The sequence below is a fragment of the Pristis pectinata genome, chromosome 32 (genome assembly GCF_009764475.1).
Source record: "Pristis pectinata isolate sPriPec2 chromosome 32, sPriPec2.1.pri, whole genome shotgun sequence".
Taxonomy (NCBI): domain Eukaryota; kingdom Metazoa; phylum Chordata; class Chondrichthyes; order Rhinopristiformes; family Pristidae; genus Pristis; species Pristis pectinata.
The window spans coordinates 17,665,689-17,693,308 of record NC_067436.1 but is presented as its reverse complement, the minus strand read 5'-3'; the positions used below and the strand labels follow the sequence as shown (position 1 = coordinate 17,693,308).

Genomic DNA, 27,620 nt, shown 5'->3' with positions numbered 1-27,620 from the left:
AGGCAGCGATCACAGAGCTCCCCCCTCTCCTCCTGTCCCCTCCTCTTCACCACACCTCACACTCAGCCCTGGAGATTTGGAGATTTATTCCTCTAAACTTCTGCTCTTCCTCCAGCTAAGATGTCTCCATTGTATTTTGTTGCTCCGTTTCACCCATTACTCCCTCTTCATGCTCCTCTACTGCACCTATTCCCCCCCACTTTCACACCATCCTCCTCCTGTCTTCAGTGTTCTTCCTCTTCCCCTCGCCATCCTTTCTCCTGCTTCTCCCTCTCCTGCTTCCACCCCCCCCCCCCCCCCCAAACCTACTTCCTCATCAGGTTCCCCACCACCAACCCCCCCCACCCCCCCCACCCCTTGCTGTTCGCGTGCAGTGGTTGCCGGGTGTGTGTGTTCCACTACCCTCACCCTTCCTTCCTTCCCTAACAGGCTGCTCTCTGCCCTCCCCCAGGTTCGAGCTGATGCGCATGTGTTGGCAGTACAACCCCAAGATGCGGCCCTCCTTCATGGAAATCATCCAAAGCATCAAGGGCGACCTGGACCCCTCCTTCAAAGAGGTCGCCTACTTCTACAGCGAGGAGTGCAAGAATCGCGACATGGAGGAGTTTGAGATCGAGGCGGACAACATGGAGAGCGTCCCCCTCGACCCCTCCTCCACCCTGCAACACACTGACAAACACTCAGGCCACAAGGTGGAGAATGGACCCGGCATTGTCCTGCGAGCCAGCTTCGATGAACGGCAGCCATACACTCACATGAACGGGGGCAGGAAGAATGAGAAGGTGTTGCCTTTGCCCCAGTCAACAACCTGCTGATCCCCTGGACATACACACGCATACACACACATGCACACACAGACACACAGACACATGCACGCACAAATATGCAGATGCATACACAGACACACTGGCATGCACCCATGCAGAGAGATGTACACACATGCAGACAGGAACACACACACACACTACTGTATCTCAGTAGATCTCAAACTGCCATTGCTGCACAGTGGGGAGGACTTGTTTCAGTCACCACAATAATATTTCATATGCAAACAGTTTTCCTGGGAAAAAAACAAAAAAAAACTGACAGTGCTCAAAGCAGGCCTCAACAGCAGGCTCACCGAACTCATGACGTGAGGTACTTAGTCCCAGGACCCTCACTGCATAGTAAACATATCTGAATTCTGAAGTCTGACAGAGGAGCGCTTCTGAGCAGAGGTGCTGCCCCAGCCCTTCGCTCCGATCCTTGGCACGCCGCCACCAGGTCTTTCCACGTCTATATGGATGCATGTGTCGTGTCTGTATAGCTGTTAATGAACCAACCCTGGAGATGATCGTTGCTGGAGAGGCTACAGCACAGACTTCTCTTGTGGGCCCCGCCGTCTCCTGCATTCAGTCTTCTCTCACCGCTGACAAATGTTGCCAAAATTTAAAAAAAAAGGAATAGTTTTTATTAAGAAAATTGCATTTTGACTCTTACAAAGGACGGGGTTAGAAGAGAAAAGTGTTTCACAGAGAGACACACACATTCAGTTCGAGTGTGTGCACAAGCATACCCGCTAATACATTCTCTCTCACGCACACACACAAGCACACACACACACACACCCGTCTCATTGACCAATCTGCCGCATCTGTCTACACTGGGATTAACTTAACGCTAAAACAGAAGCCTGAACGGCAGCATTGGAGGAACATCCTTGGAGGTGTTTCAGGGTCACAGGTGCAGTGGGACAGGGCCCAATCCACTAGCCGACGATGAGGCGAGTGGTAAGAGAAGAGGATGGAGAAGGGCACGGCTTCTCGCAAGAGCAGCTGAGGTTAAAGAAACCAGCAACAGCAAAGAAGGACAAAAAGGAGCAGTTAAGTGCTAAGTATTCTCTGATGTGCTCAGTACTATTACAGTAGAATTATAGTGAATGGGTCTTGCAGTTCTATGTTTGACCATTAACCTTTGGATACTCATCGTGTCACTTTTATAACTTTTATGGTTTATTATCGACCTGTCTTTAAAGAAAAGCTGCTATAATTTTTTTTCCTTAACTCTGGGGATAAAATCAACTTTACATTCAAGTCTTGACCCTTCCCTTCCTCTTACCCAGCCTCCCCTTTTATTTTGTCTTTCCTTCAACCAACCTCTGGGCGCTTTGTACAATGGTTAAAATTGACTTTTATTTCTTCTTGGTCTTGGCTCTGAACGTGTGGCTGCCTTGAGCTGCCACCTTCGTTTTTTTTGAGAGAAATTAATACAGATGGGAAGATGTTCCTTTGCGTTGTCGCGTCACCTTAGCTCAGCGCACGAATACAAACTGTTCTCTTCCCTAAAGTGATTACAGCATAGCCTAGCAGAAATGTTCCTTGAGAACTTCCGTCTAAATCAGTACAGGGCGTGATAAAAATATACTCAGGTCAAACAGTTTAATACTAGTACGTGTCTTTCTCAGTGTTTCCTGTTAATTTTTGTTCCTATGTAGGAAATTGTTTGCTCTTCACCAAAAAACCCAGGCCTTTTTTTTAATAAAGAAAAACAAACTGGGTTAGATATCCTGACAGTTCAACTTTAAATACAATGGTGGTTTTATTTTGGCTGCATATCTTTAACTCTTTCCTGTCCAGGGTTTTATCTTTTGATTTTCCGACTATTACCAGAAAGGGGCTTGAGCAGACCAGAGGCTGTGACGGTTGTGTTGTCCATTTAACTGACTCCACACTCTGATGATGACCTGACATTGCAGAGTTGTCCTCGTCTTTTGGAGTTGTACAATACACAGTGATTGCTTTGTTCTCATTGCGGCCCATCAGAAATAATGGCTATTAATAAAAAAAATCAGCTCGCCAAATTGAATAGCATGCTGGTAATAACCAGTCTGTTACTCAACACATATGGCGTCACCAAAAGTCAAATATCACGAGGCAGCAAACTCCAACCATTGGGGAAGGTAGACTTTCAACTAAAAAGAAACACACACAGTTTGGCCAGCAGTTAATTTACTTGTGGCTGGATTGTAAGAGGAAAATGCCTCAACATTTTGTTTTAATATCAGATCTTTTCAAGCTGTGGGTGAAGTTGTTTCCCATTGCAAGGTGCCACCACTACGCTTTGGGCGTTGAGACAACACAACTAGCAGGCTTGGGTGGGGGGGTGGCAGCATTGCACTTCCTTCTTTATACCCTGTTGTGACTTGCTCCGCATTGTCCCCTCTCTCAGGAGGATGGTGGGGAGGGGGGGTGGAGCTGGAGAGGCACTTACTTGAACCTCTGCCAAGTTTAAAAGGTTTGACTTTGGGTTTCCGGGGGTGGCACCTGTCTGCGGGGTTGGTTAGTGCCCAGTTTTGCCCTAATGCTGGCAAAAACATACGATTCCAAGGAGGCTTTTGTTCAAAGGACAATCCCCACCTGGACTGGAAGGCAGTTAAGTACAGGAGCAAAAAAATATTCAAATCAATAAAGACTGAAATTTGTGACCAGATGTAACTTTAAAGTTTATAGTGAGTTTTTTTTGCTTATTCCTTTCCTAGATTAGTTCTTGCTTCCTGTTTCCTGCTGTCCCATTGCATTATTTTCAATTTCTGTTAATTAAAAAGGTAATCTATGTAGGAGTTTTTTTTAATTTATTTTGTAATATCAGTTAAAATCACTGTAAAATGGCCTGAATTCAAATCAGTACTGATTGAAGAGTTGTATTTTAAATGTTACCTGACAGGGGGACAGTTTTTTTTGTTGATGTTTTTAAGCATTTATCTACCTCTTATTTTTTTATATATATTATATTATATATAAAATACATCTCGCATTCAGCAATCTGAGAGACAGTACAGTATCCGGAAAACCTCAATAATTCACAAACCACATCACACTAAAGACTTCTTGGAGAAGGACTGGTTGGTGGATTTACAGAGGTCACCAGCTCGGTGGGGAAGGGGAAAGGCTGAAGGTTGAGACGCTGCAATTAATCACTACAAATGCAAGCTGGCATCAAGGATGAACTCCCAACAGTTGGCCAGACCTGTCACATCTGTCACGCACGTGTTGTCTTATCAACTATTGCAGGTATCCATGGCAACTCCTCTATCACTTCATATTTTCACACTGGCTCTTGGCAACCCCCTCCCCCACAGCAAGTGCCAATGTTCTAGTTGGCTTATTTTGGTTCAGTTTGTGCCCTTCAGTGTTCCTACCCTCTGGCCGTTTCCAAGTTGGCAGCTGGATGCCATCACATCTGGTTACCTGCCTGGGGTGGCTGAGTCAAGCTCGTTCTTCTGTGGTGGCCTGGGGAGGTGTTGGACAGGTGGACCTCCTGTCCCTGGGGACAGAAGCCTCTCTGGGCTACTATAGGCCCCACGGCCAAATTCAGTAAATCCAGGTAACATGGCTGAGTTAGTTTGTCCCCGCTTTTTAATCGAGGTGCAGGTGGCACTGGGTGTCACTGGAGAACCCAATGGGCGATCAGTCTGAAGCCAGCTGATCTGGGATGAAGGTAGTGTCAGACTGGCCATGTTAGCTTCCCCCTCGTGGCCAGTTAGCAAAGGCAGGGATGCCCCAGGGTTTGGGCAACGTGCCCACTACTCCCTTTCCCAGCCAGGGCCCAGTTCAGTGCACAGTGGAGTGTCTCCCACCTCGGTGTGCCGAACTCACAAAATGTCCCCAACACCCAGTGTAAACTGCCTCATCCCCTACTGGAGGTTTGAAGCCATTGGCTAGGTTAAGTACAGTGAGGCAGAAGCCGCAGCCTTCGTTGGCCAAGACCTGCTTTGTTGCCACACACCACCAAGGGGAGGAGCCCATTGACTCTTTCCCTGGTTGCTGAGGGTATCTTTCTGCCAAGTGTTACTGTACTGAGGTGTTGGGGGGAGCCTTTAGCCTCTGGGTGAGGGGAGTAGGGTCCAGGGTTGTGGTGTTGGGCAAGGCATGTTGGACTGGTGGCCCCAGGAGCACCAAGGGATGGAAGCTGCCCCGCTGCGGGTTGTGCTGGCTGTTGCGAGCTCCTTAGAGTTCAGTCAGCTCTCCTTGAGCCTCCACCACCCAGAACAACTGAACCTGCTCAGCTGTAAGAACGAGGCCAGACCCTCGGCCCTTGTGAATCAAGAGAGAGCGTGTTTCACACGTTTCAGATTACAGCACGTCATCTCTTCCCTCACACTGGACAGAGCAGAGAGCCACAGCTTTAGAATCTCCGAGCATGGAAGTCAGAAAGACTCCAGCCAATTGCCAGATGGAGTTTGGTCACAGCTCGAAACCTCACCGCCAAGCGGGCAACCCTGCAGGGAGTGGGGAATGGACAGACACCACCCTGGTTGTTGGGGCTGGAATAAGCCTCATTGGGGGGTGGTGGGGGGGCCAAATCTTGCTGCCCAGGTTCAGGAAGAAGCATCGATCCACAGATGATACAGATATCCAGGAACCTTGGGTTCTCCTGCGCAAAACTTGAAGAACGAGAGTTTAGTGAGAATCCGCCAGGCCACCAGTGGGTTGGAGAAGTCGGTGGCAGTCCCGGTGGAGTGCTGAACTCTGCCGTTGGAACTATACATTGATCCCAGAAATGGGGCATTGACCAAAAGAGGGAGGGGTGAAACAGAACTCAAACATTACAATAACAAGTAAGGGAGCAATAATGTACAGCAGGACAACTGTGAGAGGAGGCTCAGTGGCAGATGTCCAAAGCAATCCTCGATAAGGGCTCTTGCAGTTCTGTCCCCTTCCCTGGATATAGAAGTGTTTACCTGATAGTTCATGTGGTCCCGATAGTTTGGCTTAAACTGCCAAGATAATTCCACTACAAGCAAAATATTGGATTTGATGCGGCCCTCTCTGAACAAGCTCTGCTCAGTTAACATTCATTCCTTCAGTTACTGAGGGTGCCCGGGTGGGCTGTTTGCTCGCTGTAGGGTGAGATATGGGCACCTTCAGTGCTGGCACAACACAGCTTGGTTACCCTTCCCTTGTGTGCTTGGGGCAGGGCCAGAGGGTGTGAGCATGCAGCAACCCCTTTCCACAGCTCCCTGGTTGCCTCTCCTGGCGCTGCTCACTGACCAAGGGAAGAGTAGCGTTTGCCCTCAACTGTTTGCCCTCTTGGAAGTCCATCCCTGCGAGGAATGCCCCTCCAGTTGGTGCTCCATTAGGGTGGGTGAAGAAGCTTGGAGCTTCTGGGACTCATTGTCAAGGTGCTTGAACCAAACTGGGAAAGAGAGGATTAAATCCCCTCCCACTGGTGGGTGGTGATGTATAACTGGTGACCTCCTAAACTAGCAACCTTTCCCTTCACACTCGCACATATTAATCACCACAACCGCAGACCCTCAGATCACAGCTGGTTACGAATGTTTGTTAAACTGTCTGATTTACAATATCGTCAATAGTTGAAATCTTTATTAGAGAGAGAATTTTTTTTTAAATCACTAACAACACTGTGGCCATCTTAGCAATTCTGTAGAGCACTTCATTTCAATACGGTTGTGTGAATTAGGAAATGGGTATATGGGCTTGTTGGTGGGGTCCAAGCTGTTTAAAGGGACTGTGTCCCACTTTATTGGTTGTTCAAGTTGTCCAATGTATGTATTTGGGGATTAGCAAACCCTGATTGTAGAAAAACTGATTTTAGGGGTGGGGGGTCGTAATCCAGAATAAGATCAGACATGTATATTTCTAACAGGGACCCATGTCTGGGATGAAGTGTTACCTCAGTCTGTGTCCCTCATTTGTCTGGTCCATTCCAATTGGTCAGACTACCCTTCTTCCTTCCATAGACTCCCAGCCACCCTCCCTGCCATCCTCAAAGGCTGCTGATTCATTCTGTTGGAGGGCCCAGTGTCAGCGCCCCAGAACACCTGTAGCTTGGCTGAGGATTGATAATATCCTTGGTAACGGTATTACCGAGGGTATTACGTGCTTGTTGGTAACAGCTCAATGGATTGCGAATGGCTTTGCCCTTTTGGAAGGGCTAGATAACTTCTACACTCCAAGTTGAAAGAGTTGAACGTCAGTCTCACTCTGCCTGAATTTGAAGCGCAGGCAAGAAGTACGCTCCAAACGTTGGAAGTACCAGGTGGTTGTGTCAGCATCTGAGCAAGGACAGGCAGGCAGATGGCTCCCCAAGTCTCTTGCTTCACAGAGGCACCACCTTTCATTGAAGGATCCTCTCCTGTTATTCCTGAGCAAAGAAAAGGCACAAGGGTTGATTGACTAATCGTGTTGGTCCCTGTGTGTTGGGGCGGTGGGGAGAAGTTTCCATCGAGTTTCCAGCCTTCAGATCATGCCCCCAGATTTGATCCTGGGCCCAGAGGTTGGGTTGGTTAGGAGGGTGCACCATGAGGGTGGAAAAGCTGTTCTGGGCAGGGAAGGGAAAGGGTGGGGGGTGTTCAACCACTGTTCTTGCTGCTGATCCCCATTCAGTCCCTTGACACTACACATCACATTGAAGCAAGAACATGACGCCCATGCAGTCAGGAACAGCCGACAACATTCTCAAGCAATGAGGGGCCTTTGCAAAGTTCTGCTCCCCAGAATGAGGGAGTGCTGTCGGGAGTGGGTAAAACCAAAGGCATTGGGTTCCTTGATGTGCAAGACCCCATCTTGTCAATGCCACGCCCTGACCCAAATATAACTGCAGACCCAGGTTTCGGGTGAAGTGGCCAATGTGTTAGCACCCTGACAAACTGGGGGTGTCACCTACTACCCAGGTGGGAAGATGATGGTCCTTGCAAACCCAGGACCCAGGAGGTGGACCTTGCTAGAGAGGTCAGAATGCAGCAACAATAGCGGTTGAAGCGGGGGAAGAGGACAATACCCTGGGAAGGTGCAACAGTGAGCTGAAGACATGGAATATTACCCAGTGCACAAACTTGATGTCTATTCCAAAAATATTTATAGAAAGTCAAGGACATTTCCCCCCTCTGAACTGCAAACCAGACCAAATGTCCAAACACAGGCTGACAGTGTGTCCACGTTGAAGACTGGAATGAGGGAACGTGGGGCTCCCCTCTGCGCACTGACCTGGTTTGGCCGACGGGAAACGTTCCTCTCTCGGCCTGAGTAATCCCACCCCAGCCGACCCACAATCCGACCACCGCCACCTTCAGTGGGACGAGGCCCCTATGCAGGTTATGACCCTAGCAGCTCAGCCAATACCACCACTTTGTTGGTTTACAGAATACTTAACGCAACATATGAGCGTTAGCTGAGGTTGAAGAAGATCGTGGGAAGATATGTAGAGGGTTTTCTTTTCATTAATTTTTGTAATGAATTTAAGATATCTTAAAGTCAATTAGCCCAATCAAGAGATACCTCAAGGTAAGTACCAGCATGGTTGAGAAAACCAATTCATTTAGGCCAAAAATGTTACTAGTATTGTCCTAGGGTTTAATAATCATGTTTCTATATATAAAAAATTTAGTCCTGATGATATCCAGAGCTGAAGGTTGCTGTTGTGCTAGAACGAAATGCCATGGCTAATCACTTTAGGGGCCTGTGATTCGGCACTTGTTCAGTGCTGTGGTTGGTCCCTGAAACGACATCAGTGATTCTGTCCTTGCCTTCTCTCTTCCTTCGACCAAGGCTGATTGCTTTCAGCCCAAGGGGGGAGACCATCTGCACTGCAGACACTTTCACAAGCACCACTCCTGATTGGCTGGTTTCTGGAACTGGGACAGATTCCCTGTTTAAATCTCCTCCCATCTTAAGTATTTCCCACATACACAATTCTGTGGTCTGGACTCTTGGCCTCATTGGTGTCTGAGGGCGGTCTGATCGCCAAGAGATGATCTCAATATCCCATACTGTAAGTAGGATTCCAATGCCTTGTGCCTAGGGCTACTGTTGTTGGTGTTAAGCTGTAACAAGGAGAATGGACTGGATAACATCGGCATGTGCCAGTAATGGACAAAGTGTGTCTGCTTTTCTCATTCATTTTAGCCAATTTGGGACCTGTTGTGGTGTTAGGTGAAACAACATTCTCTGATCTGCTAAAAACTGGAGCAAAGCAAACCCTTCGGACTTCATTGCTGTGTCTTTGGCATTCTGAATGGCAAGGTGCCCAAAGCCATTGCACCCAGTCGTCTGACCAGCCCACCTGGACCTTTTACCTCGCAGAGCTGCCAAAATGAAAAGTGCCTCTGGCGCTGAGGGACCACTGTCCTTTCCCTCTGCTCCCCTGGGCCAGCTGCAGGGGGATCAGGGAGACCAGTGGTGACACCTGTTGGTGCTGCCCCATAGCTGTGAGTTTAGACAGTTGTTGGAACCAAGGAACCTGGAGCTTTCCCAATCCAGGACCTTCAGGAGTGACTGGGGGGCAAGGTGCATCAATTATAGTTCGGGGGGCAAGGGTGTGGGGGAGTCCATATATTTTTTAAATTCAGCTTGTAATGTCCCACATTGAACAGTCTAATGTTAGGTTCTGAGTGGATCCTTCAAGCATCTCCCTTCTTCTGTCAGGGGCTTCAGATGTAGGCTTCTGTCTTGCTGAAGGTGTTGTCATCCTTTGGGGAAGAAAGGGCGTGGACCCCAGGCCACACCCCAACTCCTGGCCAATTGCCCAAAACCCTCAAGGCCAGTCAGTCTCGGAGTGGTGCATGTGACAGTTGCTAAGGAACCAGGCTACCTGGGTTGACCTCCCCTCTGGATTTAAGAGCTGGGACGGTGGGAGGTGACAGGTCAAGGAAGGGGAGGGGGTCTGTAATGGTGTTTCTGCAATGAGGATCGCACCATCATATCGGCTCTTCGTTGCTGTTTCTGACTTGCAATGAACTGGTACATCAGTGTGCAAACTGCAGAAACTTTCCCTTCTGGAAGATTGGAGAGGAGAGAGGGAGGGAGCTTGCAACGTTCTGGTTGTAGATGTTGACCAGATGCCACTCATTCCCAATCTTCCATGAGGAATGTGCCCAGGACCACTTTGGGTTTTGGACATTCAGTGAGATGCTCTGGGACAGTGAGTTACTGAACTTTTATAGTGGGGACCTCTCCCCGAGTAAAGGCAAAGTTGGGACCTGGTTTTGTGAAGGTAGATGGTGACTGTTGATTGCTGGTGTGTTCTGGGGAATTTTTTGTTCAATGCACAGATCTGTTCTTGAATTAAACGAGGAAGGACTTTTTTTTTCTGAAGCATCTTGGAGCACCTTTATGGGAATGTAAGGGATTTATAAATGAAGTGTATCCGGACCAGGAACGATTGGCATACAGAAATGGCTAAGAAAGAGTTGCTATTAGCTGTTGTCTCTGTTTAAGTTAAATGTCCTGATAAAGGCACTTATTTACTGCACAACCAGTTCCAAAAGAAAACAGTCAAATTCAGTCATCTGGAGGCTATCATTGGGGCACACAGGTCCATCAGATTCTGGCCCATTCTCGAGGCATCGAGAGGGACAGAGAGATGGCCCTGATTCCTGCTGTGTATCTACAGTCTGGTGTCCAGATCCTCATCCCCTCATAGAGTAAATGTTTAAAAACCCTCATTGTACAGTGTGTTGTGGACGCTAATAGATCAGAGATCTACCTCCTGCAGGGGAAAGAGAACACTAGATGACATACTGCAAGATTGGCTGTCCCTTCCCCCACCCACGTTGCTTATTAAATTCTTTTTTTTTAATAATTAAGCAGTAAAGATGGCCAATTTGTTAAATAAAAGACTTGCTGCGTGTAAATGATTCATACGATTCCTGTGTTTATATGGAGATTTGATTCATTGGTTTAAGAAAAATTCAAATGTTTTGTATATTCTGTTGTAAGAATTTCCTCCTGTTATTTCGATATATTATGGAATCTTTTCATTCGAGAGGAAAAAAAGAAAAAACTTGTCTATTTTGACCGGCTAAAGCTAAAGCAATTCTAGGTTCTTCTTACTTGGCTTTTTTCTAGTAGTTACAGTACAAGATTTAAGTTAAATAAAATCTGTATGCAAAAAAAATCATTGTGTACATGGTCTCCTTAACTTCACCCACAGGTTCTTCAGCTGTGTAGCCAGTGAAAGGCCAGCAGTGTTCGTCGTGCACTGAGTTACCCCATGTTCCTTGGCTTATCTAATACAAATACATCACAGTCCTAAACTCCATTTACCAAAGCCCTTTTGCGAGAGAATTTCCATTTAAAGTTTCATCTGATTTAATATTTAATCCCCCCCCCCATCATAAAGACATGATAACTCGGAGGCCATTTGGCCTCTCTAATCTGCTGCACCGTTCAATAAGATCAAGGCTGATCTGAACTTGGCCTCAATTCCACTTCCCTACCTGCTCACCATGGCCCTTGACTTCCTGGTTGTCCCAAGGTTTGTCGATTTTTTTTATATATATATAATGGAAATCCAAGTGATTGCAGATGGTCGGATCTGGAGCAAAAAAAAAACAAACTGCTGGAGGAACTCATTAGGTCAAACAGCATCTGTAGAAGCAAAGGAATAGCCCATGTTTCAGGCTGAGACCCTGCATCAGGACATCTTGCCTGAAATGTCGACTATCCCTTTGCCTCCACAGATGCTGCCTGACCCACAGTTCTGCCAGCAACTTGTGTTTTGCTTATTGACTGGGCTCATAGACATCACTGGGTAGAGGATTCCAAAGATTCAAAACTCTCAGATGTATAAAAGTCAGGAAGTCATGTTGCAGCTGTTCAAAACTTTGGTTAGGCCACATTTGGAGTATTGCATGCAGTTCTGGTCACCACATTATAGGAAGGATGTGGAGGCTTTGGAGAGGGTGCAGAAGAGGTTCACCAGGATGTTGCCTGGATTCGAGAGTATCAGCTACAAGGAGAGATTGAACAAACTTGGATTGTGTTCTCTGGAGTGTCGGAGGCTGAGGGGAGATGATGGAAGTTTGTAAAATTTTGAGAGGCATAGATAGGGTAGACAGTCTTTTTCCCAAGGTGGAAATGTCAAATACCGGGGGGGAGCACAGTTTAAGGTGAGCGAGGGAAAGTTTAAAGAAGATTTACAAGGCAAGTTTTTTTTACACAGTGAGTGGTAGGTATCTAGACGCACTGCTGGGGTAGGTGGTGGAAGCAGATACAATAGTAATGTTTAAGAGGTGTTTAGACAGGGACGTGAACAGGCAGGGAATGGAGGATACAGACCATGTGCAGGCAGATGTGCAGTTTAAATTGGCAACATGGTTGGCACAGACATGGTGGGCTGAAGGGCCTGTTCCTGTGCTGTTCGGTTTGTTTAAGAAATTCTACCTCGTCTCCATTCTAAGAGGATAAAGTGCATCTCCTTTATCCTGAGATGTTTCAGGTTCCTCACAACACTGAAGGTATCACGTCCCTCTCAAAATCTTTGGTCGTAAGGCAGACCCTATTTAACAAAGTGGCTACAAAGCAGAAAAAAACAACTTCAAAGTAATTCCTCGAGTGTGTGTGGAAATAGGATGCATCTGCAAAATGCCTTAATTTGAATGTTGAACCTGTCAACTTTTGCTTTGATATCTCAGTCTTGGGACTGAGCCCAGAGTGTGGATTTGAGCCTTGCTTTAGGCAGACTCCATGGTGTGGTACTGAGGGAGTCAGAGGGGCTGTGTTCAGAGTTGGACTGTTGGTGCTTTCAGTTGGATGCAGGAGATTCTGCAGCCGCTATTGAAAGAGCAGCAATCCTGGTCATTTGTAATAATGCCATTGGCTACCCTACCTCAAACGTTACAGCAAAGCTCCAACAATCCGCTATCAGAAAATTCCAATGGTTTGATCAAACTCACTGGCTGATGTTCGCTGTGTGGCCAGGGACCTATTTCCCATGCTTCCTTTAAACATACTGCCTTCACTGGGAAATTTATTACAATATTCCATGCATCTTTTTTAAAATAGCAAAGTAAAAGTGTGTTGGAGTATATAAATAAAAATCTTCCAATCCAATAGCACCAAACTCCTGAGTAAGTTGTCAAAACTTAAGTACTTGGCCACTTTGTCATGGTGAGTAAGTTCATAAAGGGCTTTGGGACATGCAGGAATTGCAATCTTTTTTCTCCCCTGCATTTTGAGCTGGCACCAGCAGGTGGTGATGGGGAGCGGGATTCGACTACTCCATTAACGTGAGGTTGGTTGAAATCAACTATTGGAGCAGGGGCCAGGGAATTAAACCTGTAACTCCGCCTGTAGCTCAGCTACTGCCTGTGGCCATCAGAGGGAGCTATAGGCACATTCCTCCAACATCCACTACAAGTTTAAATACTGTTCCAACTTGTTTTTTTCTTCCATTTAAGAAACAAATCATTTGCATTTGACTTATTTTTATTGCAATGCAAATATTCTACATTCGATTAGTGTGCAATTGTGGCAAATTTCAGCACTTTCGTTGTGCACTTAGTGACTCAAACATGATTCAGATAATTTAAGGCATTTTATCATCTCAAAGTTGCATGTGACAAGGTGAGTAACAGTCCAGCAAGCTGCATAAAACGCAGTCACTCCTTCAACAGTGCAACCAGTACAACTAGCAGCCAGTGTTGGGAGCACAAAAATCCAGGCTGCTCCTCAAAAGTGGTGCAGATAGAGCAGCCACCTTACAGACAAGACATAACCAAGGTCTCGTCTGCCCTTACATGTGGAAGATCCCAAGGCTGTTTTGAAGAGGAGCAGGGGACCTTCCCAGGACAACAGCAAAATGCTGCAGGTGCTAGAAATCTTCAATATAAACCAAAAGCTCAGCAACTTGGAGCATTTCACTCCACAGACGCTGCCTGACCTGCTGAGTGTTCCAGCATTCTCTGACTTGGTGTTTTGCAGCCGATACTTAATCCTCAACAAAGGTCACTAGAACAGGTTGTCCTGTTATTGCTGTTTGTGGGAGCTTGCTGTGCACTTTGGCTGCCTCATTTCCTACATTACAACAGTGGACAACTTCAATGGCGTGTCAGTGGCTCTGGGGCATTTAGGGACAATTGGAAGGGGAGGTGAAAGGTGCTACAGAAATGTGAGTTGGCCCTCCTCTCCTTCACTTGTAAGTCTGTAGACACTCTTGGCAATGCTCTGTGAAGCTGCTGTTAGTACACTTCTGTCTCCAGCTGTTCCAGCATCTCCCGTATGATCAGCTGCAGGATCTTGCCCAGAGTCTTGGCTCCCCAACCCGTGCTTGGTGCAGGGATATGAATGAAGCAGGCTCTTCTGTTGCCGTGGTACAGAGAAGTGTAATAGGCAAAATCGCACAGGAACCTGAAGAAGAGTTTTGGAGTTCAGTGACACAGGATCAGCCAGGGGAATAGTTACCCATAGAACCACTGGAGCATCTGCAGGCTTCAAATTAACATTGGGCAGGGGTCTGTGAATCCCCCACGTAGGGAGGGGAGGGAACCTGTGATTCTCCGACAACATCTTCATGAATCCGTTCTATACTTCCTCTCTTACCCTCACCTCCATAACAATCAGGAGCAGGAATAGGTCAATCAGCCCTTCCTCTTGTTGACTAAGATCATAGCTGATCTGATCCCCTCAACACACTTTCCTGCTCTCATCTCATCCCATCCCACCCCCCCCCCCACCAGTTGATTCCCTTCGAGATCAAATGTCCCTCGATCTCTGCCCCACCACTCACTGGGACTGAGAATTCCAGAGGGTCACAACTGTCTGAGGGAAGAAATTCCTCATTTCAATCTGAGATGTACTTCGCCTTATTCTGAAACTTTGACCCTCTCTCAAACCCCCCTCCGAATTATTTATGGTTCAACAAAATCACCTCTCATTTCTTCCAAACGCCACTGAATATAATCTCAATTTCTCTTCAAATGTCAGCTCCTTCAGCCCAAGAACCAACCATCTCTGTACTTCTCCCAATGTAAGTACGTCCTCCCTCACAGCTGGGCGCAGCGCTCTTGGTGTGGTCTCACCGGCTCCCTGGTTTTGTCAGAACCTTTCTACTTCCCTGCAATAACCAGACCCATCCATACCTCCAGCTGAGACCGAACTATTTTACACATTTCTGTGCCTCAGCCAATAAATCCCCCGACACCTTCTGAACTCCCAAATCTACCTTCGGGGATCCACTCCAGAACCCCTCACAATTGTCACTGCCTCCCAGCTCCAGCGATCTGGGCTCAATCCTGACCTCCAGCTCTCCCTGTGACCGCGTGGGTATCCCCCTGGGTGCTCCGGATTCCTCCCATATCCCAAAGACGCGCAGGTTGGTAGGTTAATTATCTGCTGTAACTTGTCCCTGGTGTGTAGGTGAGGGGTAGAATCAGGAGGGAGTTGATGGGAATGTCGGGAGAATGGGATTAATGTAGAACTAGTGTAAATGGGTGGCTGATGGTTGGTACAGACTCAATGGGCCAAGGGGTCTATTTCCCTGTTGGTTGGAGGCAGACACATTAGCAACATTTAAAAGCCTCTGGATAAGTACATGGATAGGATGGGTTTAGAGGGCTATGGGCCAAACGTGGGTAGATGGGACCAGCTCACTGGGCAACACAGTCAGCATGGATGAGTTGGGCTGAAGGGCCTGTTTCCATGCTGTATGGCTTTGTGACTGCCTCACCTACTCCCTCTCCCTGTTTGCCCTCCTCAAGGGTGTTACCAGATGCTTCTAAACCTGATTTAGTTGTTATATGTGTAGGTTTGGAAGGGATTTGAAGACTTCCGAAGCAATAGGGTTAGGCCCTCTGCTCTACAGGCTGAAGTATTTCAGCATTTGGTTCTCCTTTTACCTCCCCGCGTTTCTCGAATGGATGACTGCGACGTCCGTTGCAGGTAATTTTTTGCAGATGGCCCTCATGTTGATGAGTGACTCGATCTCCTCCGGCCCCCCCTTGATGCAGCAGCCCCCCTCCGGAGTGAGGCCACAGATGTCGCCGTCCACGTATCCGTGATTCTTGGCGCATTGTTCGAGAATTACAGTCTTCGATGCTGTTGCTACTCCAACGTGGACCGCCAGCTGAATGAGACAGAAAGAAGTCCAGCTGGGATCACCCAGGTTCTCCACACCAATCGTGGCCGATGCCTTCGACCAGAGGAAAACTGGCCCCAGGCCCCAACGCACAACCCCAGCAGCCAGTCCCGAGACACCAGAGATTGCAGATGCTATAACAACCAATCTGCTGGAGGAGCTCAGTGGGTCAGGCAGCATCTGTGGAGGGAGATGGACGGTCGACGTTTCAGGACAAGACCCTTCATCTGGACTGAAGGATAGAGGGGAGATGGCCGGTATAAAGAGGTGAGGGGAAGGGTTGGAGCAAGAGCTGGCAGGTGATAGGTGGATCCAGGTGAGGGGGGGGGGGGGGTTGGTGGGTAGATGGGGGAGGGAAACAATGACAGAGGCTGGGAGGTGAGAGCTGGAGGCAACAGAGGGCTGAGGCTGATGGAATCTGATAGGGGAGGAAGGTGGGGCAAGGAATCAAGTGAGGGAGGTGGGGGGGGCAGATGGGAACAGTGGGGGGAGGGGAGCCAGGGGGAGGGGTGTGTGGGTGACGGGCAGATGGAGTGTGGGGGAGGAGGGGGAAGGTGATGGGGGGGGGTGTAGGAGGAACTGGGTGGATCAGGAGGAGAGAGAAAAGGGACAGAGGGGGAGCAGGTTACCTGGAGAATTCGATGTTCACACCGCCGGGGTGTCTACTGCCCAGGGGGAATATGAGGGGCTGCTCCTCTAGTTTGTATTTGGCCTCACCCTGGCAGTGGAGGAGGCCGAGGACAGACAGGTTGGGGTGGGAATGGGGAGGGGAATTAATACCGGCAGCCTGGAGCTCCAGCCGGCCACGGCAGACAGAGCACAGGTGCTCGGCGAAGCGGTCGCCTGGTTTGTGTCCAGTCCCACCGATGCAGAGGAGGCTACATCAGGAACACCAGATGCAACCAAGCTCAACGCAGTATTGCAGCCTGCTCTCTTTCCCAGCCATGCACCGCGGTGCATTCACGGGTACACGTCTGTTATCTCACCAGGCACACCCACCCTCCCTCCTTCTCTCCCTCTCTCCCTCCCTCCCTCCCTCCCTCCTTCCATCCTTCCTTCCATCCCTCTCTCCCTCCCTCCCTCTCTCCCTCCCTCCCTCTCCACCTCCCTCCCCACCTTCTCGGCCTCACTCCCCTGTTCCCTGCCACTGAGTGTCCCTCAGATCCTTGCTTCTAGATGTTGCACTGTGATAGAGTCACAGAGTAATATAGCAGGGAAACAGACCCTTCAGCCCAACTCAACCCTGCTGACCATGGTGCCCACCAAGCTAGTCCCATTTGCCTGTGTTATCCCTCTAAACCCCTATCCCTGTACTTATCCAAATGTCTTGTAAATGTTGTTACTGTACCTGCCTCAGCCACTTCATCTGGCAGCTCATTCCAGACACGCACCACCCTCTGCGGGAAGAAGTTGCCCCCTCAGGTCCCTTTTAGATCTTTCCCCTCTCACCCCAAACCTGTGCCCTCTAGATTTTGGTTCCCTGGGGAAAAAAGTTGTGACACAAGCGACCTGCTGATCCCTGTCCACGGCCTGGGACCTCCCTGGCCACAGACTGACCCCCTCCCTGCAGCCTGCACCCTCCTGCCGAGGTCTCAAGCTGCCAAACCTGTGGCCGGAGGGTCTCCCACATCCTGGTCACCAGCTCCCGGGCTCTCTGGTAGTGCACTGGCAGTTCTGCCACCTCCATTTGAACATTCTCACCCAGACCCAGTGCCTTCAGCTCCTGGGGGAATACAATTGTCAAAAAAATAGTTATTCAAACGGTAAGAATTGTTAACTGCCCCTCCCTGGAAGTGCCAAACCCAGATCCAGTCAGTGGAAGCCGCAGGGTGGACACTGTAATGCCCAAGTGGTAGAACAGCTTACTGCAACAGACTGGCTCATGAGGAAAGGTCATCGGAGGCACTAGAGGACAGACGTGTGGGTGTGGGTGGGGAGATATTGAGATGTTTCCACTTAATAAAGTAGAAAGCAACCTATCCAGATGCATCACGGCTTGGTACAGCAACTGCTCTGCCCGGGACCACAAGAAACTGCAGAGAGTTGTGGACACAGCCCAGCACGTCACGGAAACCAGCCTCCCCTCCATGGACTCTGTCTACACCTCGCTGCCTCAGTAAAGCAGCCAACATAATCAAAGACCCCCCCACCCCCCCACCCTGGACATTCTCTCTTCTCCCCCCCCTCCCATCAGGGAGAAGATAAAAAAGCCTGAAGACACGTACCACCAGGCTCAAGGACAGCTTCTATCCCACCGTTATAAGACTATTGAATGGTTCCCTAGTACGATAAGATGGACTCTTGAACTCACAATCTACCACGTTATGACCTTGCACCTTATTGTTCACCTGCACTGCACTTTCTCTGTAACCACAACACTATATTCTGCATTCTACTATTGTTTTCCCTTGTACTACCTCAATGCACTGCTGTAATGAATTGATCTGTATGGATGGTGTGCAAGACAAGTTTTTCACTGTACCTCAGTACAAGTGACAATAATAAACCAATTTACCAGAGGGAAGGACTTGAATGAGGGACAGTTATAGAGTTAGGGAGTGGTCATTTCAAACTGAGCTGTACAGGAACTCCTTCTCTTAGAGGGCAGTGAATCTTTGGAATTCTCTGACCCAGAGGCTGTAGATCACTGGGGTTACTTGAAGTAGAAAACATGTTTGAAAGCTCAGGGAACGGAGGGTTATGGGGATCCAGCACAGAAGATGAGGCCTGGGGTAGATCAGCCATGATCGTATTGAATGTTAGGGAAGGCTTAAGGGGCCGATTGGTCTCCTCTTACTTCTTTGTGAATATACGGGAGGGGATGGGCGAGGAGGAGGAAGCAAATGCAAAATTTCACCCCGGGTGCAGTGAGGATGTGGATCTCCCCAGAGTGACTGAGATGAAAAGCAGATTTAAGGCAAAAGTGGATAAACACCCAAGGGACAGAGGAACGGAAGGAGGTGGCGATGGGGAAAGGAGGAAAGTGAAGCAGGAACACTGGCAAGGGGCTGAATGGCCTCTACCATGATGTCACATTGGAGAAACTTACAGGAGGCTAGAGAATATTTTTCCTCAAAAGGAGTTCAGCACCTGAAGGGTTAGGAGGGACGGCCACCACAGGCTCGTCTTCATTTCCCTTGACAAGCAGAACAGCAATGAGATCTGTTCGTTCAAAGTTCCCGAGCAGAGAGACGTACCACTGCCTGAAGCTGTTGGTGGAATGAATGGCCTGAAGGGGACGTCATCTGCCCATTTCTCCAAAATTCAACCCCATCCGTTCACTGACTGCAACAAGGGTCTCTGCACCAAACTCAAAACAGGACCACCTCTCTGAGACAGCCTTAGTTCATGCACACACACTAATGCACACACATGGCATCTTCACGCTGCACTTCCCCTCCACCTGAAAGTCAAATAAACTGCAGGAAGCTGGAACCTTGAAGCAAGAACATAAAACGCCGGAAAAACTCAGCAGGTCAGGCAGTGTCTATCAATGTTTCTCTCTCCACAGATGCTGACTGACCTGCTGGGTGTTTCCAACATTCTGTGCTTTTATTGCCTGAGATTGCACACGTTGACCTTCCTTCAGAGATGAAACAAGGAGGCCCTCTATGAAGCCGTCAAATCTATAACAGGAGCCCTTTTCCAGTTCCGTATTCCAATCGAGGGTTGAGCTCCCTCACCTTTGAGGCTGAACCCCTGATGCTTGAGAAGTTCAGGGTGGTACTCTCAGTGGCAATCTTTCAGCAAAGCCTTTATATTGTGATACGAGGTTATGAGGAGAGACTGGGGCTGTTCTCCTTGGAGAGGAGGAGGTTAAGAGGACATGGTTGAAGTTTATAAAACTATGAGTATAGATAGGGTAGGCTGCAGGGAACTATTCCCCATATCAAGAGGTAGATAAACCTAGAGGACATGAGTTTGGGGCAAGGGATTTAGAGGGGACCTTTTTCACCCAGAGAGTGGTGGAAGCAGACAGAAGTGTCTGGAGAAGCACTTGAATCACCCAGGCACAGAAGGTTACAGGCCAAGTGCTGGAAGATGGGATTAATATGGATGGGTGCCCACTGGTCAGCATGCATATGGTGGGCCGAATGGCCTGCCTCAATGCTGTATGACTATGAGTTTGCACGGCCCTGACAGCTGGGTGCGGAAGACTTGCATTGCTGTGGTGCCTTTCATGGCCCTTTCAGGGTCCCCTGAGTGTTTCACGAGCAGCAAGCTGGTTCTGAAGTGTGACTGGTCCTGCAGTGTTGAAGAAGTTCTCTCTGGTCCCCAGAATAACATCGCTCCGTGTACCAACCTCACAGAGAAACGCTGTGGGACAGGTTGAGAACCAACAAGTCCTCCAGTCAACAGCTCAACCGAAAGGTTTCAACTGAGTTGGTGCAGCAGACGTGGAGGATGGTTGCAGCATGGAACGAGGCCATTCAACCCACTGAGTCTTTACTTGCTCTATGCAGCAGCAATCCAGCAAACCCCTCTCCCCACAGCTCTGCAATTCCTTTCACTTATCTGGCTCCCTTTTGGACCCACTATTGAATCTACCTTCTCTACCACCTCGGGAAGAACAATCTCATTGAGACATACACATAGAGAGATACAGCACAGAAATAGGCCCTTCAGCCCATTGAGTGCTGCACCCTAACCAATCGCCGTGTAAATATTACCCCACTATAGGTTCATTTTCCAATCAGCTCCATTTTATGTCTCCTACTCTTTGACCTCTCTGCTCATGAAAGAACTTCCCCCTTATCTACATTGTCTGGATGTCATTAAGCTGGAAAGAGTGCAAAGGAGATGTACGAGAATGTTGCCAGGGCTCGAAGGACTGAGTTACAGGGAGGGGTTGGACAGGGTAGGTCTTTATTCCTTGGAGCGTAGGAGACAGAGGGGTGACCTTACAGAGGTGTATAAAATCATGAGGGGCATAGAGAGGGTGAATGTGCACAGTCTTATCCCCAGAGAAAAGGAATCAAAAACTAAGGGCATAGGTTTAAGGTGAGAGGGGAAAGATTTAAAAGGGACCTGAGGGACACAGAGGGTGGTGCATGTATGCAATAAGCTGCCAGAGGAAGTGGTTGAGGCTGGTACAATTACAGCATTTAAAAGACACTTGGACAGGTACATGGACAGGAAAGGTTGAGAGGGATATGGGCCAAACACAAGCAAATGGGACGAGCTTAGATGGGCGTCTTGGTCAGCATGGATCAGTTGGGCTGAAGGGCCTGCGTCAGTGCTGTATGACTCTGTGTCTCTATACACTTTGTGGTGTAAATATCTTTGTCAGAACTCCTCTGTTCCAAGGAGAAACCCTGTTTCCCTTGAATATTCACATAGTTAAGGTCCTTCACTCCTGGAATCATTTTAGGAAATTCCCTCCGCACCCTCTCTCAAATATTCCCTCAGTCCTCTGGAATGAGACTTGGACTGGTAAGGGTTAGGGTGAGCGTCAAGGGCAGAGCTGCCAGTCAGGATCCGGACATACCCAACACCTGCAACAATCTCGGTACCTGAACAGCCACCCAGCTCGGATTACGGAGGTATCTTCGGAATGGTCCAAACCCTGTTGCAAAGATAGGAAGTCAAGAAGAGAACTCTGTGCAAGATCAACATTGACTAGTTTACCGCGGCCTCAGAATCTACAAGAACAAACACAGGCTTAAACTCGGGAACGGCAGCAGCTTGATTAATGAGATGATGTTTAAGAACAGATGGATCCAGCAGTGTTTCAACAGCAGGAGAGGGAACAGCAAGAGGATCTGGGGACAGGTCTTGTGCAAAATGATGCTTGCACACCATGTGTTTGGCTCTGGTCAAATCTGTTCCCAAATTCTGAGTGCATTTATATAGCACCTTACACACCAACTTCATAATACCCCAGAGCTTCAAAGTGCCACTGTTATAGGAAACTCCATAGCCAGGTTATACACAGCACAATCCCATGAATACCAATGTGATAATGGCCCCGTGTCTTCAGGGTATTGTTTGAGGAATAAATATTGATCACAACATGAAGATCACTTGCAAAAAATGCCCTGGGATCTTTCGGAGTGGAATCTGCCCAGTTCAAGTCAGGTTGAATTTATTGTCATCTGCACAAGTCCATGTGTGCACAGGTAAAATGTAAAACTTACTTGCAGCAGCATCACAGGCACATAGCATCAGAGACACAACATTCAAACATAAATTAAGCATAGGTTATACAAAAGTTACACAAGAAAGAACACAATTATGTCAAAAAAAAGCAAAGTCCATTGTAGTGCAAAGTGGTCATGGTGTTGCGATACTGAGGTAGTCATTTGGTTGGTTGCGGTTATCGCTGGTTCAGCTCCAACAGACCATGCAGCCCACACACAACCACAATTGTACAAATGTACATCTAAACTCAGGAGGCTTGGTAGTTTCACTCCCAAACCAAAGGGTTTCTGCTCTAAATGTAGCACAGTGTGGCTTCACCATGCAAGCGGCTGGAAACCCCAGTGTGGGGCAAGTTAACAGGCAGCAGGGCTGCGCTGGCGGGTGACTGCTTCCTCGCCAGGCTGGAGTGGGCTGAGTCTGAAACCTGGTCAGTGAGTTACTGAAATTCTTTGGTCAGTATCAACCTCACTTAGCGGAGTTAGTCAGGCCGCTGCCTCACAGCACCAGAGACCCAGGTTCGATCCTGACTCCCAGCGCTGCCTGTATGGAGTTTGCACGTAGAGCACAGGAACAGGCCCTTGAGCCCGTCGAACATGATGCTGAATCAAACTAAATCTCTTCTGCCTGCTCGTGATCCATATCCCTCCATTACCTGCACATTCACGTGGCAATATCATCATAGAACATTACAGCACGGTACAGGCCCTTCAGCCCACGATGTTATGCTGACCTTAATCTAACCCTTCCCTCCCACATAATCCTCCATTTTTCCATCATCCATGTGCCTATCTAAGAGTCTCTTAAATGTCCCTAATGTATCTGCCTCTACCAGAACCCCCGGCAGTGCGTTCCACACACCCACCACTCTCCGTGTAAAAAAACTTTCCTCTGATATCCTCCCTGTACTTTCCTCCAAATACCTTAATATTATGCCCCCTCGTGTTAGGCATTTCCACCCTGGGAAAAAGTCTGGCTGTCCACTCGATCTATGCCCCTTATCATCTTGTTCACCTCTATCAAGTCACCTCTCATCCTCCTCCTCTCCAAAGAGAAAAGCCCGAGCTCGCTCAACCTATCCTCATAAGACATGCTCTCCAATCCAGGCAGCATCCTGGTAAATCTCCTCTGCACCCTCTCTAAAGCTTCCACATCCTTCCTATAATGAGGTGACCAGAACTGAAACACAAGAACTAACCAGAGTTCTACAGAGCTGCAACATCACCTCGTGGCTCTTGAACTCAATCCCCCAACTAATGAAGTGTCTGTCTAACAGTCTCTTAAACACCTCTATCATTTCTGCCTCCATCCCCACCCCTGGCAGACTGTTCCAGGCACCCACCTGCCCTGCACATCTCCTTTAAACTTTCCCCCTCTCACCTTAAATGCATGTCCTCTAGTATTTGACATTTCTACCCTGGGGAAAAGATTCTGACTGTCTCCCCTATCTATGCCACTCATAATCTTATAAACTTCTATTTGGTCTCCCCTCTAATGCTCCAGAGAAGGGTCCTGCACATTGTCCCTGTGACTACGTGGGTTGCTCTGGTTTCCTCCTACATCCCAAAAGTGTGTTAGTTAATAGGTTAATACACACAAAGTGCTGGGGGAACTCAGCGGGTCAGGCAGCATCCACGGAGGAAGATAAACAGTCGATGTTTCGGGCCGAGATCCTTCATCAGGACTGGAGAGGAAGAGGGCAGAAGCTGGAATAAGAAGGTGGGGGGTGGAGGAGGAGCACAGGTGGGAGGGGGAAGGTAGGGTGGTGGGGGAGGGGGAGGGTAGGGGGGTGGGGGAGGGGGAGGGGGGATGAAGGGAGTGATGTAAGAAGCTGAGAGGTGATGGGTAGAAGAGGCAAAGAGCTGAAGGAGGAATCTGGTAGGAGAGAGGACCATAAAGAGAAGGAGGTGGGGAATAGATGGGCAGGTCATGAGGGTGGGGGAGGGGAAAGAGAAGGGGTGAGGGGCCACAGGAATGAGGGAAGACAAAGGAGGAGGAAAGAAAAGGGGATGGGGGGGGTTACCGGAAGTTAGAAAAATCGATGTTCCCCCTCTCACCTGGACTCACCTGTCACCTGCCAGCCTGCACTCCACTCCCTCCCCCCAGCTTCTGCCCTCTTCCTCTCCAGTCCTGATTAAGGGTCTTGACCCGAAACATCGACTGTTTATTTCCCTCCACAGATGCTGCCTGACCCGCTGAGTTCCTCCAGCACTTTGTGTGTGTTGCTCCAGGTTCCAGCATCTGCAGAACCTCTTGTGTCTTAGTTAATAGGTTAATTGTCCCTAATGTATGGCTGAGTGATAGAATCTGGGAGAAGATCATGAGAATGCGGGGAGAGTACATTGGGAGTAGTGTCATGGGTGCCTGATGGTTCTCATGGACCCGGTGAGCAGCAGGGCCCATTTCCATGGGAATGGATGAAATCAATTCTTGCAACAAAATAATGCAGCACATACAACAGGAAATGTCAGCAAAGTCCTACAGAACGTAGAAACTGAACATTCACCAGTGACCAGCACCAACTGTGAGCTGGAATCAGGGTCGTTCTTGGGTGTGTCGCTGTCCATCTCAGCCTGCAGATATCTAAATCATTAAAGAAAGACTGACATTTATATTGCGGCTTTGGAATCACTGATTCACAGCAATATCCCTCGGTGTGATATAATACCGAATTGCAATGGCTAAGCAAACTCCCACAAATGTGACAATGACTAGACAAACTGTTCTGATGGTATTGGTTGAAGGGTGACTATAGACCTGAGGCAGGATACAATACAAAACAGCAGCAAGGGATTATTTTACAACTCCTCAGACAGCGGGCAGGCTGTTGGTTTAATGTCACACCACACTGCTGGTGGTGCTGACCCACCCCCCGGTGATGCAGCAGGAGAATTGACCAGGGTATTTTGTGGGGTGGAATGTGAAGTTATCTGTCTTCGAGGTGAGAGTTGCAATGAGTTTCCTAGGGCAGTAACAGGTCAATTGGCCCTCTGCCCCAGGATAGTGTTTACGCTGGACATGAGCTTCCTCCCACCCCTGCACCATCCCCCATCACCTTCCTCGCACCATTAAATAGAATGTAGAACAGTACAACAGAGGCCCTTCAGCCCACGATGTCTATGCTGAACATGATGCCAAATTAAACTAATCCCTTCTGCCTGCACATGCTCCATATCCCTCAATGCTCTGCATATTCATGTGCTTATCTAAAAGCCTCTTAAACACCTTGATAATCTGCTCCCACCACCACCCCTGGCAGCCCGTTCCAGGCACTTAGCACTCTGTGTAAAAAAAACTTGCCCCGCACATCTCCTTTAAGCTTTACCCCTATCATCCCAAAGCCATGACCTTTAGTATTTGACATTTCTACCCTGGAAACAAGATTCTGACCGTCTACTCTATCTATGCCTCTCATAATTGTATAAACTTCCATCAGGTCTCTCAGCCTCCGCCGCTCCAGAGAGAACAACCCAAGTACACCCGCAGAAATCCCCTCAACCACTCCTAGTGGGAGTGAGCTCCATGTTCTGGCCAGATTCACAAACACCCTTCCTAATCAATCCCCACCGGGGTTATTTACTGACTCTTCCTCCTTTCCTTCTAACCTGGGTCATTTAACCCTCTCCTGAGTTATTTTACACACACTGCTTCCCACCCCCACCGAGATCATTTACACCCCTCCCCTCCAGTCATTAACCCCTCCACTGTGTCCACCCATCTCAAGTACCCCCTTAACCACAATCATTTCCCCCCGTCCCTTTCTCCATTTAGTTCATTTGTACCCCTTCCACCCCAACACTCCCATCCTTTACCCCCTCTGCCTTACCCTCTCCCCAGTCAACCCCCATCCCCTCTGGTCATACGCCCACCTCCAGCTGGGATCATTTACCCCCCCCTCTGCCACACCCACCACTCCAGTCATCTACCCCTCCCCTCTCTCCACCTGATTCACTGACCCCCCTCACCCCACCACTTGTGCTATTTACCCCCTTCCTCGACCCCAGTTATTCCCCCCACTGAACAACTACCCCTCTCCAGCCCGTGCCTTTTACACCCTCCTGCTTCAGCCCCTCGTTTACCTCCTCCCCGCCTCTGATTATAAAACCCCAAATCATTTACCTCCCCGCAAGTAATTTACCCCGAGTTATTTAACCCCTGGAGTATTTACCCCGAGTTACTCACTGCCCGGGGTATTTACCCCCGTTGTTTACCCTCACGTAACTTACCCCTTGTACACCCCCCGGGTCAGGTACCACCCCGGGTATCGCCCGTCCCCGCCGCCGGCCGAGTGATGGAAGTCCCCGCGGCGCCAGGTGACGGCTCCCCGCCGGGAGGGGGGAGGACGGGGCCCGTGGGGGAGAGGCCGGGGGAGGGGGGACTGTGAGGCCCTAGCCCGGGGCTGTGGGCCCACAACCAGCGGCTGCCCCCGGGCCGGGAATGGGGAGGCTTCGGCTTTCGGGCCTCGGACCTCAGGCCTCAGCGCCGCCCGGCCCACGGGCCCCGCCAGCGGCCCGGGACCCAGAGGTTGCCCCCACCCCGGTGATCAGCCCCCTGCTGTACAACGCCGGGTCGGGGGAACGCCCGCCGCGGGGGGAGCGAAAATGAGGGAGCGCCTCGCCGCAGACGGGGCAGGGATGAGGGATCGCCCACTGCAGGGGGCGGGGATGAGGGAGCACCCCAATTCCAGAGGGCTGGGGGTGAGGGAGCGCCCCACTGCAGGGGGCGGGGATGAGGGAGCACCCCACTGCAGGGATGGGGATGAGTGATCACCCCAATTCTGGAGGGCTGGGGACGAGGGAGCACCCCAATTGTGGGGGTAGGGGTGAGGGAGCACCCCAATTGTGGGGGGTAGGGGTGAGGGACCACCCCACCGGGATCCAGGAACGAGGGAGTGCCCCATTGCAGGGGGCAGGGATGAGTGTGCATTGTTCCTACAACAGTGTGGGGCACCTTCAGTGCTGCACTGGAGCATCAGGACCAGGCTCTCGTGCCTGTGACTCGGGTGGAGCGCTCACCGGTTATCTCAACAGTGAATTATTTTGGCTCTTTAGGATCTCGCTGTCCAGTGGATGTTTTAACCAGTGAGAAGTGGGAGCATTTAACACAGTCAACAGAGGATTACCTGTCAAGGCTTCATAACAGAGATAAGGAATCTACCGAATTCTTCAGTTTAACCAGTGGAGAAAAGGTAACCAACCTTATCCACGCTCTGGAGTGTGATCGGCTGTATCGTGGACCTACTTACTGGGAGAGAGACCCAGTGAAGAATGACATACAACAACAACCTGCATTTCTCCAAATGCCTTTAATTCATTGAAGCATTACAGGAGGCAAAAATATGACAATGTGCCACATCAGGAGATATTAGTGCACTCAACGTAAAGCTTAGTCAGGAGGTGAGGAAGGTGGAGAGGTTTGGGGAAGGATTTCCAGAGCCTGGGATCTTGTCAGCTGAGGGCACGGCCACTGATGGTGGGGCTGCTGAATTGGGGGGTTGATGAAGAGGTTGGAATTGGTGGAGGGCAGTGATCAGTTTGTGGGAGGTTGTCAGGGCTGGAGGAGGAGAGGGAAGGGTGAGCCCAGTTTTACTGAGCACAGAAAGCATTGTTGAGTACTGGCATCTAAAG

General features: G+C 49.2%; 2 protein-coding genes across 3 annotated transcripts in view; one reads left to right on the top strand and one right to left on the bottom strand.

The window, feature by feature from the left end:
* Positions 1–10,865, top strand: part of igf1ra (insulin-like growth factor 1a receptor) — a 220,964-nt gene extending 210,099 nt beyond the window's left edge. For both annotated transcript variants that reach the window (XM_052042748.1, XM_052042746.1), the window contains one exon: positions 452–10,865. In XM_052042748.1, coding sequence (XP_051898708.1) covers positions 452–815 — 364 coding nt within the window. In that variant the 3' untranslated portion in view covers positions 816–10,865. The remainder of the gene's footprint in view (positions 1–451) is intronic.
* A 2,393-nt stretch (positions 10,866–13,258) lies between these two features.
* pgpep1l (pyroglutamyl-peptidase I like) lies at positions 13,259–26,532 on the bottom strand. The gene is made up of 6 exons (XM_052042631.1): positions 26,220–26,532; positions 24,500–24,576; positions 21,369–21,421; positions 17,462–17,578; positions 15,617–15,843; positions 13,259–14,129 (listed from the first exon to the last, which is right to left on the bottom strand). Exons 2-6 carry the CDS (start codon positions 24,558–24,560, stop codon positions 13,961–13,963), a joined length of 627 nt encoding a protein of 208 aa, XP_051898591.1. The 5' UTR covers positions 24,561–24,576; positions 26,220–26,532; the 3' UTR covers positions 13,259–13,960.
* Positions 26,533–27,620: the final 1,088 nt, after the last annotated feature.

Coding starts and splice junctions, on each gene's coding strand:
- pgpep1l (XM_052042631.1), bottom strand. CDS start 24,560: ATGGACAGCGACACACCCAAGAACGACCCTGATTCCAGCTCACAGTTG. Junction 15,844..17,461: donor GGGAGACCCTCCGGCCACAG/GTTTGGCAGCTT, acceptor TGTCTCATTCAG/CTGGCGGTCCACGTTGGAGT. Junction 14,130..15,616: donor CATTCGAGAAACGCGGGGAG/GTAAAAGGAGAA, acceptor ACTCTTCTTCAG/GTTCCTGTGCGATTTTGCCT.